Consider the following 14,475-nt stretch of genomic DNA (forward strand, 5'->3'; position numbering starts at 1 on the left):
ACTCTTTTTTTACAAAATGACATAAACAGAATTGGTCTTAAAAGGTGTTCTAGCTCTCCTAGCAAGGATAACATAAATAGAGCTTAAATTTCTTATAGGGTTGACTTTGCTGGAGCTAGGGATTGCCAAATGGTTTTGAATCATAAGGTAAGGTGGTTTATCTACTAAGTCAGACTCCCTAAGGTTTTTCTTTCACCTTGACTATATTTATATCATCTTCATCTCTAAACACACCATACCCTTTAGTCACAAACTACATGTTCTTATTTTTAAATCTAAAGATAAGGCTAAAGTTGTAAACATCTATTAATGCTTTAGCAATCAATCAAAAAGGTCTTTCTAACAGCAATGGAACCTCATCATCCTCCATATCTAAAATAGCAAAATCCACAAGGAAAGTATATTTAATAACTTTAGCAAGCATATTTTTCAATCTTTCTTATGGTAACTAGGTAGATAGGTTAGCAAATTTAAGGTTGAACTTTGCAGGCTTAAACTCTCCACACCTTAACTACATAAAAATATTCAAATACATTAGATTTATATTAGAGCCAATATCACATAGGGCATTATAGAATTTTAAATGTCCAATTTTGTAAGGAATAGTAAAACTTTCTAGATCTTTTTGCTTTTTGGGTTGGAATTATTGAAGTTCAGAGTTGCAATCTTTCAAAAATGTGCCTTCCTTCGACTCTTTAAGCAGCCCATTTGAATAAGCCATGGGGTAGGTGGTGTTATGCTGAAACACCACCTAAACATTTTGGCAGTCATCTTTAGCCTTGTTTGTACTTCATGTTAGACTTTTTTTTCTTGATCTTTTTTTTCTTCTTGTTGATCTGCCTCTTGGACGACCCCTTTTTGAATTATTTTTTTAGGCTTAAGCTAAATGTTTTCTAATAGTGCTTTCCCAACTTGCAATATTATTTGCCATTTTTCAGCTAACCCTTCAATGTACTTTTTAAGAACTTTTTCATATTCCATTTCAACATTTTCTTCTTCAGGGTTTTTCTCATATGGTTCATTGTTTTTAGGGGCCTTCAGTGCCATCGGGTCAAAACCCTTTAGAATTTCTCTTCCAAATCTCAAGAATTCTTCATTTTCTAGTATATCCTCTTTTCCTACAAAATCTACTTTAGGTTGTTTCACAAAACTGGAAAGGTTTACCACTATAGGTTCATCCATAAATCATCCTCCTCATCAAAATCCTCCATCCTAATATCACCCAAAAAATATATAGTATTACATCATTCCTTGCCTTGTCTTTAAGGGTTGGATTCAATGTTGCTAAACAAGGTACCTATAGGGTGGTTGGCTATGGCTTGGGCTAGTTGACATATTAGGTTTTCAAAGCTTTTAATTGATGCAGCTTGGCTTTAGGATGTTGGCATTGTTGGATTGCATTAGTTAGGTCAACATGTCCTCAAAAATTAGTTTCTTTTCTTATGGTGGCTTGTAAGTTAGTGGATTAGGATAGTAGTTATTGTTTTTGTTTTAGTGGGTTGGTAGTTTGACTGGTTTCAAGAAAAATTTAGGTGGTTTCACCATCCAATGTTGTAAGTATTACTATAATATTATGGTTAGGCTTGGATTATTGAATGTATTAGATAGGTTCTATCTTGAATCAGCATCATTCACTGGAATGGGGTCTATCACATATATCACAAGAAATAAAGGGGTTTTGGATTACATTCACATGGTTAGCTTGGGGTTGGGCTTTTAAGGCTTCTATCTTTTTGGTGAGGGTGACTAATTAGGAATTGATGCCAGTTATAACATCTACCATAAATAAACTAGCAAAATTTTACTTACCTTTCTCTCCATGCCCCACTGGTAGTCATTAGTAGCCATTTCTTCAATCAGCTCATTGGCTTCCTTAAGAGTCTTGCTCATAATTGCCCTTCCAATAGTTGAGTCTAAAGTGGTTCTTATGGGTAGTGTGAGACTATTGTAAAAAATCTATATTTATAGCCATTGGGTAATCCATGATGGAAGGAATTCCTTAACAACTTTTTCAATCTTTCTCATGATTCATATAGTGTTTCACCATTTACTTGCAAAAATGTAGTGATCTCATTCCTTAGCTTTACTATTTTAGTTGGTGGGAAAAACTTTGCTAAAAGCTTTTGTACCAAATCTTCCCAAGTAGTGTGTTAGCCTTGAATTGACTTTATTTTGAAATGACAAAACATTAGGCTAAATAAGCTTGATTAAAATTTTGAAAAAAAAATTATTTAGTACATGGTTTTAAGTTTTATTATTTTTGGTACTAAATAAATAATATAATTTTCAAAGTTTGAACAAACATTTCTTTATGTTTTCTTATTTCTCAAATCAAAACTATCTTTAAACATTATTTATTTGAGCTTAAATGAAAGTCCAATTGTTGTTTTTAAGTGAACTTATTCATTTTGGACTTAATACAATTTTTATAATATTCATTTCGAGAAATAGATTAACTTAAGAAAGTTGTTTTACAAGAAAAAAGTTTTTCAACATTGAAATTGTTTTATTTTTCTATATTAATTCACAAAGCTTTAATATTTAATTTTATATGGTTGAAAATATCTTTGAGTCTACTTTCTAATGGATTAAACCAAATCAAAATCCACATTTTCTAAGAAAAGATTTTGAATTTTTGCTAGACACTTTGCAGTTGTCTAAAAACTGCACAATAGGTAGTTTTGAAAATTCATTATAATTTGTATACAATAAATTAGGTGATGAATTTTTATATTGATAGAAAGCCTTTTAAGTCTAGTTTCTAAATCTTCAAATGGTTTTTGATTTGGGATTGTATAACTCAAGAGATAATCAAATTAGTGAGTAGAGTGCAAAATAAAAAACAACCACCCAGCTTAACCATTTCGATCCCCTACCTCTAGAGATCGATTGGTTTGGGTTTCAGAGTGACCCAATCAATCCCCCTTTTAAGGGATCAATCCATTTTTTATGCAAAAAACTTTTTGAGTCAAAAACATGCAAAAGGGATCAATCCCCCTACATAGGGGATTGATCAGCAAGGTAGGGGATCAATTGGGTCCCTTACCTGATCAATTAAGTCTACCTGAAAATGTGTATAATGTCTAGTTTTTCAAGCTTCCAATGGCCATTTCTTATTCCAAATCATCCCCAACAACTAGTTCTTCAATTCCTCAATAAATTGGGCATTCCAACACACCAAGTATGTTGACGAATCAAGAGAGCAAAAACCAATAAGTTATATTTTCATTTTCTCAAAGAATCAAAAGTTGTTAGAGCTTAAAAATCCATATCTTTTGTATTATTGTATCCAAATCATATTTGTTGTTCATTCATCGTTTCCTTGTACTTAAACTTGATAAACACTTAGCCTTTGAGAGGTGTTTTAAGTTTGTATTTCTATTAAGTGATTTTGTAATCAAGAGGTGAGGTATCCTCTTGAATTTATGAGATTAAGAGGTTGCTACTTAGTCAAGAAAGAGTATTAAGTTTTTATCTAAGCCTTAAGAAAAAGATAGAGCTGTAATTTCAATTCAAAAATAGTGGATTGAAGCTTTGGTGTGGACAACCAAGAAAAGATGATGTAGGTGCCTTGAGAAAAAGAATCGAACATCTATAAATCCTTATGTTTGATTTCTCTATCCTTATCTCTTTACTTTGCATTTGGTTTAAAATTATCAATTATTGTTATTTGCATCATATTTTGATATTGATTTTAATTTTTCATTCAATTACATTAAAATCATTGTTTTGGAAGAATTTGGAGAAATTCAATTCACCTCATTCTTGGATCACCATCCCAGCTAAAAAGCTAACATGATGACTAAGCAAGGTGGTAATTATGTCAACCAACTTTTTGCCTTGTCTCCCAGAGAAAAAGGAAATAGTCTTAGTCTAATAGCTTCATCAGAAATACTATTATAGTGAAAAGTATCACATAATTCAAGAAAATTGAAAGGTGAAGATCAGGATCATGGCTAGGTAGTCTTCCAAACTGCACAAAAGTTTGGACCACTTGTATAATTGAAAGCATGATCTCAAAGTTATTTGTTTGAATTGCTAGCCTTCTAATAGATAGCTAACAACCATCTGAATTGGGAACTGCATAGTCCCTTAAGGTTTTTTGCCCATTCATTTTTTGCATTGGTCATGGGTATTGGTGCAGGTGGTGTTGATTGCTCATTTTTTCTTCTTTTGAATTTTTTTCAATTTCTTAATCAATTGGAGCTAAGTCAACACTTTTGGATCTGCGCATGCAAATAAGGAAAGATCAAAGAAAAGAAAACTAAAAACAAATAAAAGAAAAAGGGTTTAGATTATAAAAGTTTCAAAGATCCTTATTGATATTGAAAACATCGCTATATTTCCCGACAAAGGTGCCAAAAACTTGATTGTTGCTTTTCGTATAACCTACAGGTGTACAGATCAAGTAATAATAATGAAAGTATTCCACTATCGTCTCCTAATGAATTATAGATATAATGTTGGGTAATTCTTCAAGTACTAATTGGTGAAAGCCTAAAACCTTATATCTAAACAATTGAAAATTTTATTGGTTGATTGCAAAATAAAGAAAGAAAAGATTGAAAGTAATATAAGCTTGAATTTTGACTTTACTAACTATCACTTGGGAAGTAAAAGAATATAACCACTGACTAGATCTAAAAGAACAAGATTTTAAAACTTAAAATTAAGAAAAAGTGATTGCCGAATGCTTTTAGAGATCTTGAAACAAATATTGTATTGAAAGAAAAACAATAGAAAAAAAGAATGTGTAAGCCAAATCTTATAGAAAGTAAAAAAGATTGCAAACCAAACTTGTAAAATAAAGAAAATGCTTTGGGAAACTAGGAATGTAAAAACAAGATTTAAAACTAGAACAATGAAAGAAAATATCTTGGAAAAATACTTCTTTGAATTGAAATAAAAAAAAATTTAAAGAATAAAGCTTTGTTGTTGGCAAATTTGTCACCTAAGCCAATAACCAAACTAAAAAAAGAAAAGAACTAAAGAACTAAAAACTAAAAGAGAGATAAGAAGTGAGGAATGGGATGATAGAATAAGGTAAATGGCCTCCCTATTTATAGTGAAGAATTTTGCTAAGGGGAATAATTTCACAAGATATTTATTTAAATTCAAATAGTAATGGATGAAGGCTACCTTGATCTTCAAATGAGGCATGACCGAATGGGACTCTTCTTTCTTAAGAATACTTGGCCAATGGGGTCTTATGGATACAATCTTGGCCTTTGATCAATGCTTGATGAATTCTTGACAAGTCATTTCCTTGGATTCAACTAAGATGATTTTCAAGAGTAAGGATTTGAATTTCATTCAACTCTTGAAGAGATAAGGTCTTCCTTCAAGCAAAACTCTTCAAAGCTAAGCCAAAGTGTCATGATCTTTTGAAACTTTCTCCTTGACCGAATGTATCTAGTCTCTATATTGATGAAAATTGCATCAAGTCTTTCTCAAATGGGGTCTTGGCCGAACGTGATAAGGATCGAAAAGTCCTTGAGCTTGCAAAATAAGTTTCATCTTTCCATGGTTGAATGGATAGAGTTCATCTTGAATGAAAACACCATTGGCCGATCATGCAAAAGTCCATGGTAGCTTCAAATATACATGTGTGTTTGATCTCTTTTTAGAAGTGAGCTAGCCAAATGCATGTAGAGTCATTATGTAAGCAAAATTCCTTCATGGCTAAATAAGATAATTACTCTTAAAGTAAATATCTTTATCCAAATAAAAGGAAAAGTCCATGGGCAATTAAAACTCTTCTTTTGTTGCATGGTTGAAAAAATTACATCAATATGGTTTGGCCAACCCTTGGTCTTGCATGGCTACATATGCCTGATAGCACTTAATTATATAATGTTTTGACACGCTAAAAATGGTGCTAAAATTTAAATTTTGGATAATTTTTAGTGCATTTTATGTTGTTTTCAAGATTTTAGGTTTCCAAGATCATAACCTTTATTATCATGTAAGCCATGCATGCAAGCATGCATAGGAGTATTTTCAGCCCAACATTAGAGCTCATGACCGAACCACATTGACCGACAAGATAGAGTTCTTCTTGCACAAGGACACTTCATCATGTTTGCCCAAAGAAATTGTGTTTGCATAAAGACTTTATGCATTCTACCATACAAAGAGGAAGATTAGTTTGCAAGACCATAGACTCTCCAAGTTCTATACTATTCAGCCAAGACTCCATCCAAAAGAGCCTTCATGCAATTTTCCACAATAAAGGCCAAATACATTCGATCAAGAGTGTTAGAGCTCATGATGGACTCTTTAGCTCATCTAATGAAGAGTTTTGAGAAAGGAAGGAATTTGCAAGATAATTATCAAGATAATTGAAAAAAAATCAAACTATTCTTGAATTCCAAGCTTTATCCTAATCCAAGAAAGGAGCTTTATCAAGATTTATCAGGCATTAATCAAAGGGCCAAGATTACATCTCCAATACTTCATTCAACCAAGGTAACTCAAGCTCAAAAAGACCACATTCGACCAACCTCCAAGAAGATTAGGATAAGCAGTCATCCATTAGAATTTGAAATTGAAAATATATCTTGTAATCTCTACCCTTTTGGCCGAACCTTTTCTTATAAATAAGGAGGTCTTTCACCCCTTTTTCATCATCCAACTCCTCACTTCTCTATTTTCTTTTAGTTTTTAGTTTTAGTTCTTGTATTTCTTTAGTTTAGTTATTAGCTTAGGTGACAAATTTGCCAATAACCACAAAGCTTTTGTTTCTTTAAATTCTTTTTCAATTCAAAGAAGTATTATTTTTCAAGATCTCTTTGGCATTACTTTTAGATTTCAATTCTTGTTTTTACAATCTTTATTTCAATAAGAATTATATTTTCTTTCAAGATTATTCCAAGCATCTTTTTATTTTTGCAAGATTCGGCCACCACTTTCTTTATTATTTTACAACTTATTTTCTCACAATCTTTATTTCAAGATTTCTTCAAGCAATCACTTTTATTAGTTTTCAAGCTTTCAATCATTATTCTTTTAGATTTTTTTTATGGCTATGTTCTTTTACTTACCAAGTGATAATTGGTTAAATGAGATCTAAGCCTACACATTGCTTTTAATCTTTACTTTTCTTACAACCAAACCCTAAATTTTTATTTATTTAGATATAAGATTTTAAGCTTTCACCATTGGTAATTGTGAACAACCCAACATTACATTTTATAAAACCTAAGGAGGTAATACTAAAATACTTCATTTTATTACTTAATCTGTGCACTTACAGACTACACGAAAAGTAGCAATCAAAGCAGGCTAATGAAAAGCAACAATCAATGCCTTTGCATGCATGAATTGCATGCTCTCTTCATCCGTAAGCTTGAAACCTTAAAAATTACAAAATAAGCATTAAGGCACTAAAAATCAACAAAATTTTAAAATTTTGCACCCATTTTCACATGTAAAAACACTATATTTTTATGTGCTATCATATAAAAACAAAATAAACTTACATTTAAAAAATTAAGGTTACTTATTCTAACATTAAAAATTGAATCTACATTAAATCTTTTAATTTTTAGTTTTTAATTTAATACATCGTGAAACGCTCAATTTATTAAGTAACTTAATCTTTTGACACACTAATTGATGTAAGATTTTTTTTATCATAAATTACTTTCACCATATTATATAATGAATAGAATCTTTAATAATTACACAAATATAATAATAACTTAATAAGAATTAATCTAATAGCAAAAAAAATTGACAACTATATAAATACCAAAACAACAAAAATTATTACTAAATTTCAAATACAAAATCTTAAATTAATAAATAATAAAATCAAATATAATATTTAATTTTAATTATTTTTCATCTAACATATGCAAATAATTTTGTCAAATATTTTCATTTGAAATCTCCATATATATCATATTAAATTTTAATCCTTTATTTTTTTTTTCAATTATAAACTTTCCTAAATCCCTCTAACTAGATTTCCTCTAAAAATTTTTCAAAAATTAAAATTTTCAAATTTATATTTTAATAAAATTAAATACTAATTAAAAAAAAGCCATCCTATCAACCCGTGACCCAACTACCTGAATACCTACCCTACCCACATCCCACTCCTACCCCCATAATTTCTTGAGACCCTGATTCCCTTAAAACCCCATAATTTATGGCTAAAACTCTCATCAAGTCTTCTCTTTTAAGATTCTGTTCCTTAATTCCTCTTTATCTCTCACTCTCTCTGATGTTTGCTTCTTACCTCTTGCTTGCTCTAGCCTCCTCTACTTATTAGCCATTCCCGTCTCCATCTTTTTCCAATCTTTCACTCTCTCTTATGGCTCTAGCATCTCCAGAAAATTCTCCATAAAACCCAGTGTCCTAGTCCCAATTGGCCTCTCAAGTCCCTATTGCCACTCATTCCAAGGTTATTCAATAACAAGAAAAATGAAGATCAAAATCTAGAGAGATAGTGAAGATACTAGAAAGTATTAAAAATATAAAGGTAAAGGAAATTGAGAGAATTTAGAAAATAGAGAGAGAAGCTAATTCTTAGAAAGGTTATTATTATGATTTCCTTTTACAAACCTGTCCTAAAGGATTGAAAAAAAGGAATTTCTTTTATAAATCATATAAAACTTCTCATGAGCCAGCATGTTCTCTAACTCGATGAAAAGCATTTTCAGAATGAGTCATTAATGTCTTTTGAATGTGTAAAAATCTATTCAACATTGCAACTTCATTTTTGATAACCAATAGATCTATATTGACACTAACAATGATGTAGAAATATTTAGGTGCTTTATTCTGCAGGATGATATCTTCTTTTAAAGGAGAATAATCAACTTTCCTCTTAATCTCAGCAAAACCATCATATTTTTCAAGTTACCCATTCATTGGTTTCACATATTTCTTAGTTTTATAAGATCTTTAGATGTTATAACTAAGAATTCTTTTTTGTTTCCATGTTTCCTCAAAAGCTACTTTTACTTTTAACATTTTCTTGCTTTGTACACCCTTTGATCATACTTACGTTTAAGTTTCCCCCTTTTTTCCGGCCACTTACAGACTCCATTTTTAACAAGTTAGGCATGTCATCAAGCTTTATCAATTGTAAATTCTCTACTAGTGATGAAGCATGACCATTTGTGCCAGGGTCAAATGCCAATACAACATTCTTTTTAACCAAGTTTTATCTCATTTCAACATTTTTAATCTTCAAAATCTTCTTCCATTCAAAAGAAAGGTTCCCATCAAGTCATTTCACTTTATCAAGTAAGTTTGAAATCTCCATAATAGAACCAAAGAAAGAATGATCATGAATGAGGTGCCCTTCAATTTTGAGACAAACGTTCATTGCTTGATAGTAGGCCAACAAAAGAATCTATTTCACTTCCAAATATGGTATCCCAACTTCCAGAAAGATCTTTCCTTTTTTAGCCTTCCTTGAGAGTGGATTAACTTTACTTTCAAGCTCTTCTAGTGCATCATTTGGCTCTAACAATAAACCAATTAATTGTAGTGCAGAAATGTGCAACACATTAATATGCTCTTCCTTTGATAAAACATTCCTAACTTTCAATCTTTCTATGGTCATCCATAAACATCCAGTCCCTACAGATTAAAGCATGACAACCATAGGATCAAGTTTAACCAAATGCTTCAACCCTTCAACAAGTTTAGAAAAATCATATGTAAACTTGCATTAAACAACAACGTAAGCTACATGAAAAATAGAGAACTTCATTGCAAGAATTGGGTAGACATCAACTTTCTTCTCATTAGTCAAAGTAGTATTCTTTCCAGTTTAGTTAATAGTTATTGCACACCTTTAACATCCAAATTTTTATTTTCACTTGGGGCATAATTTGGACTCATGCTTTTGACTTTCAAAGCAGTTGAAAATTTGCCAAAAGAGACATGACCAGAAGCATAGAACCTGTCTTTGTCAAAATCAGGAATCATTTTTGAAACATAAAGCATAACAAGACCATCAATAATATGAATAGCTACTGTATCCTTTGATAAAAAATCAACATGTTCAAAGAAATCAACAAGTACTTGTGTAATGATATAGCACCCTTGCCCCTCAGTCACACTACCAAAAGCCTAAATTAGCATGGATCAAGGGTGACAACAAGTTTATTCCCATCCACAAACCTCATTGAATAAGCCTTTCAAGCTTTGCCCACCCATTAACAATCATTAACAAGAAAGGCCTAGTTAAGTTTCTATCATATATAACCCTAATAGGCTTAAACCAATTCCCAATAGCAAAAAGCTACACCATTTTATCCATAATAGAACCAGTTGAGTACCTAGCATGTTCAATAACCCTTAACTATTCAATTTATCAACTTTAGGTTCATTGAACATATTAGGTTATAGCTTCTTAAATATGCAGGGTTTTTTAAGAACATTCAAAAAAAAATTAGGGTTTTGAGGCATGTAAGATATAAGACTAAGTGATGAAAAAGAAAAGGGTGACAGGTCTAAAGATTTACCAATCGAGAAATCAAATTTATGTTAATTTGATAACTCCATTTTTTGAATTTGACAAAAACATTCCTAAGCCACCGATAGTTGTTCTAGGTTACAGGAGTTCTTCGATACATATGATACATCCACTATTTTTTGGTGCATATCAGATGACCTAAATTTTACAAGATTAATGGTCCTATTACCATCTTGTTGAAACCTCATTCAATCTCTTCAAAATCTGATTTTAGTTCTTCCTAACCAGCGAGCAAGATAGCCCTAAGATCATTGCAAAGTTGATCATCCATCATAGCCATGTCGGAATCTTAAGCTCTGATACCAATGTTGCCACTCACTGTAAGGTTATTCAATAATAAGAAAAATGAAGATAGAAATTCAAAGAGTGAAGATTTTGCAAAGAATTGGACAAATAAAAGTAAAGGAAATTGAGAGAATTTAGAAAATAAAGAGAGAAACTAATTTTTAGGAAGGTTGTTATTATGATTTCCTTTTACAATGAACTCTCATTTTAACATACTTGATGCTCAGCTGTTAGTTCACAATCCCAGATAACTATTTTAGTTTACCAATAACAAAATAGTCAACTTAACTAACTCACTAACTAATTCAGCTTGTAACAATCCCAACTCTCCTTCCTACACACTCCTTGTCACTACCACTGCTAATACCTACAACCTTGGCCTTATCTCTCTCACATAAAAATTGATAGAAATTTTGCAAAAAAAAAAAAAAGGTAATTTAATTTTCTCTTAGCTTTTTTTATCTTGACTGTTGATTAAGGACTTAAGGCTTACCTAAATTTGGGTAATTTGTGAATTGAGTGAATCAAGCCTTTAGGGCTGCCAATTAAATGTTTGATAATTGATTTGATACAATTTTTAACTTTTTGTTTGAAATTGAATTTGAGACTAAGATTGAGTTGCTTTTTTGTTTTGGGAGTTTGTTAATTGTTATACTATGATTCTTTGCCAATTGTTTTGGAAATTTGGTATTTTTTTTTAACTTGAATTATTGACAGGGAAAATGGAGATAGTAGCAATAACAGACCGTTATTACCGTTATTACCCGTTATGTCATTTTTTTATGGATGTGATGGATCGTTTTGAGTGTGTTTTAATTTCACAATTAGTTTTTTTTATAATGGTGACTGATAGTGATGCTACAGCAAAATTATAGTCGCTATTCCGTTACACCACTACTATTTTATTCCTTGATTGGAAGTATTTGAGGAGATACATTATAATTTTAGGTAAACTTTGTTTTGTTTTTACGACAAAGTTGCCATTAATTTCTTGACCCTTTTCTTCTATATTATTTCCCATGTCTGTCACAGTCAGTTTACAATTGTGGATTGAAAATTTCCTTGAACAAAAGTAAAGAATAAAACAAAGAATGCGGAGAAGATATTTCCAGAATTAATACGAAGAATCTCTTGTATTCTTTGTTCGCTTCATGCAAACGAATCCAATGAGCAAAAGACTGGATGCAAAACTCCCCCTATCAAGGAATTTAGTTGCCTCTGATTTCAGTTTATCTGCATCAGGAACTCCAATAACTATTAGGCTATCGAGAAGGCCACTAAGAAATTTCTTCAACTCCATGCTATATGCAAAAGCAGCACCAACTCCAGCAGCCAACAGGTTGTTAATTACCTGCCATAATACGCACAATCTTTTTGCGCAATTATTCTTTCCTTCAACCTTGGTTATGCTACACATGCAATGGTTAGGAAAAAGGACCTTATCTGCATAATAGTCAAAATTGAGCAAAAATTCGGGGAGTATTGTCCCCTTTGCCCTGTAAACATGGTAGATGACGAAAGGGATGTGTAATAGAGTAAATGATGCCCCAATAGCAGCAGCTGAAAACACATACCTGAAAGTTACACACAGCGTAGAGGGTAATTGAAGGTTTAAATTCAATGATCATATATGAAAACATTTATCACAGCTTATGAATGAATATATAAAAGCATTTGGATAAATTATATGCATATTTGTTTGGAATTAAAAAATTATAGCATGCCCTTTAGAATATATTAAAAAATAAAAAATATAATTTAATAAAAAAGAAAACTACATATAACAATATTTTATTTTGTTAAATGAATTCAAAAATTTTGTAGTTGAAATTATAATCCTATTTGTTTTTATAAAATTTCAAGTTCACTAATAGAAATATGGATTTGTCTCTCTCACCTGTATGCAGCTATATCCTTGAAAGTTATTTTGTGCACATCAACAAAGGTGAAATTATTTGTTACTAGTACCACCAGTGAACCAATTAAAAATAAAAGTGCGAAAATTCTCAACGCAAGGGTAGAGCTAACCACAGCTTTCGCAGCCATCAAACTGATTTGTGGAATTCCTTTTCCATTAATCGTATTTATACCGCAAACGCCTTTTTGCAATCCCACTTGCTGAGTTTAACGTTTTATTTTGGCAGCCTACCATATTCCACCAATATTTCGACAAAATTTTGGATGCTAAAAGTCGCTATCAAAGAGTTAATAAAAATAGGTTGGTTATTCTTTTCCCTAACTTATCCTCATTAATCTCCAAATGAAATAAGTTGATTATGTCTTAAGTTGAAAAGCATATATTACTACACGATAAATTAAGGCACTCTGCCTAAGAATAAAAAGTAAACTTCTTGTTAACTTAAATTTGTACAGGAATGCAGCACACATTCTATCTGTTGTACAAGAAACTTACAAAAGAAATATTAGAATTAAAATTTATCTTAACTTTGTCATGTCTTAGATCATCTAATTATCAGTTGAGCCTATCTTTTTAAAAGTTCATTTGAATGGATGGTTAAATTGGTTCATTTGAAATTAAGAATTCATTTGAAATTAGTTACTATAACAATAAGAGTAAAATTAGTGATGAAACATGTTTTTTGGATAATAAAAACAGTGATAATCATAAAATTATTGTTTCATTTGAAATAAATTTTGGGTTGATGTTGTTTCAGCTACTTATTTCTTAATTATTTGTATGCCCTCATTTGTTCTCTCTAGTGATTTCTTATTTTGTTTTGCTTCGTTCTAATTCATTGTTCAAAGTTAAACCACATAATTTTTTGTACTTGTTTTGTTTGTGATGGTCGTCATCAATTGTCTAAATTGGACCCCAAGTCTCTAAAGTTTGTGTTGTGGGGATATTCTCGCCTTAAAAAGGGATTAACTATAAGAAGCAAGATGAGATTTTGGTATATACTATATATGACACAACATGTTGGACCCACTGTGCCAACTAAACCACCTATTACTTCAAGTGTATTCTTGTAGTTCTCTGCATATTAGCTCACATCCACCAACAGTTCCTTAGCTACAGATCCTAGTCTTGTGTTTCTACTGCTCTTCCAATGGGTGAAAGACAATGTTCTCATGCTATCTATTCATTTGCATCCTTTATGATGATAATGGTACATAGCAACTAGCACAACTAACAAAAGGTAAGCTACCTTTATGATGGAACCAACGAATGCATGAATCAAGCGGCAAGAAGAGTTCTTTTTTCTTTGTTTTTTGAGTTTGAATCCGATAGAAAAACGTGAAAAAATAATTGTTTATGAATTCACTAATTGATAAGATATGTACGTAATAAAGCCCAAAATCCCCGAACAAATAAAAAAAGGTATGCGGACTATTGGTATGTAAATGCGTGTTCATTTTCAAGGTTAATCCTGATGGCTTTATTGCTCGTCTCAAAGCCTTCTTGTTGCAAAAGGGTTTGCTCATACATATAAGTTGATTATTCTTATACTTTCTCTCTAGTTGGCTAAACTAGCATATGTTCTATTGTTCATCTCTCTTGCTACTACTAATGATTGGCCTTTGCTGTTGGAGTCCAACCATTCATGCTTCAAATGTACAAAATGCAGCAGAAAAACAATAAACAAACAATTTGGCCAAACCCCTTTTCCTAGGATATGTTCACACCATTTTGATTTGTATTTGAACTTTAATCAAACATGTGATTGAGAATC

At 31.3% G+C, this 14,475-nt stretch overlaps 1 protein-coding gene and 1 non-coding gene across 2 annotated transcripts; one reads left to right on the plus strand and one right to left on the minus strand.

The window, feature by feature from the left end:
* The first annotated feature begins 1,977 nt into the window (after window positions 1-1,977).
* On the plus strand, window positions 1,978-2,084 carry LOC149516871 (small nucleolar RNA R71). Its single transcript, XR_016345409.1, has one exon. It is a non-coding gene; the product is annotated as a small nucleolar RNA R71 (small nucleolar RNA).
* A 9,813-nt stretch (window positions 2,085-11,897) lies between these two features.
* Window positions 11,898-12,829, minus strand: LOC111303327 (CASP-like protein 4D1). The gene is made up of 3 exons (XM_022899503.2): window positions 12,681-12,829; window positions 12,222-12,357; window positions 11,898-12,134 (listed from the first exon to the last, which is right to left on the minus strand). The coding sequence occupies exons 1-3, from the start codon at window positions 12,827-12,829 to the stop codon at window positions 11,898-11,900; spliced, it is 522 nt and encodes a 173-aa protein (XP_022755238.2).
* Between the last annotated feature and the right edge of the window lie 1,646 nt (window positions 12,830-14,475).

Source organism: Durio zibethinus, chromosome 9 (genome assembly GCF_047325235.1).
Source record: "Durio zibethinus cultivar Kanyao isolate XHJ-2024 chromosome 9, ASM4732523v1, whole genome shotgun sequence".
Taxonomy (NCBI): Eukaryota; Viridiplantae; Streptophyta; class Magnoliopsida; order Malvales; family Malvaceae; genus Durio; species Durio zibethinus.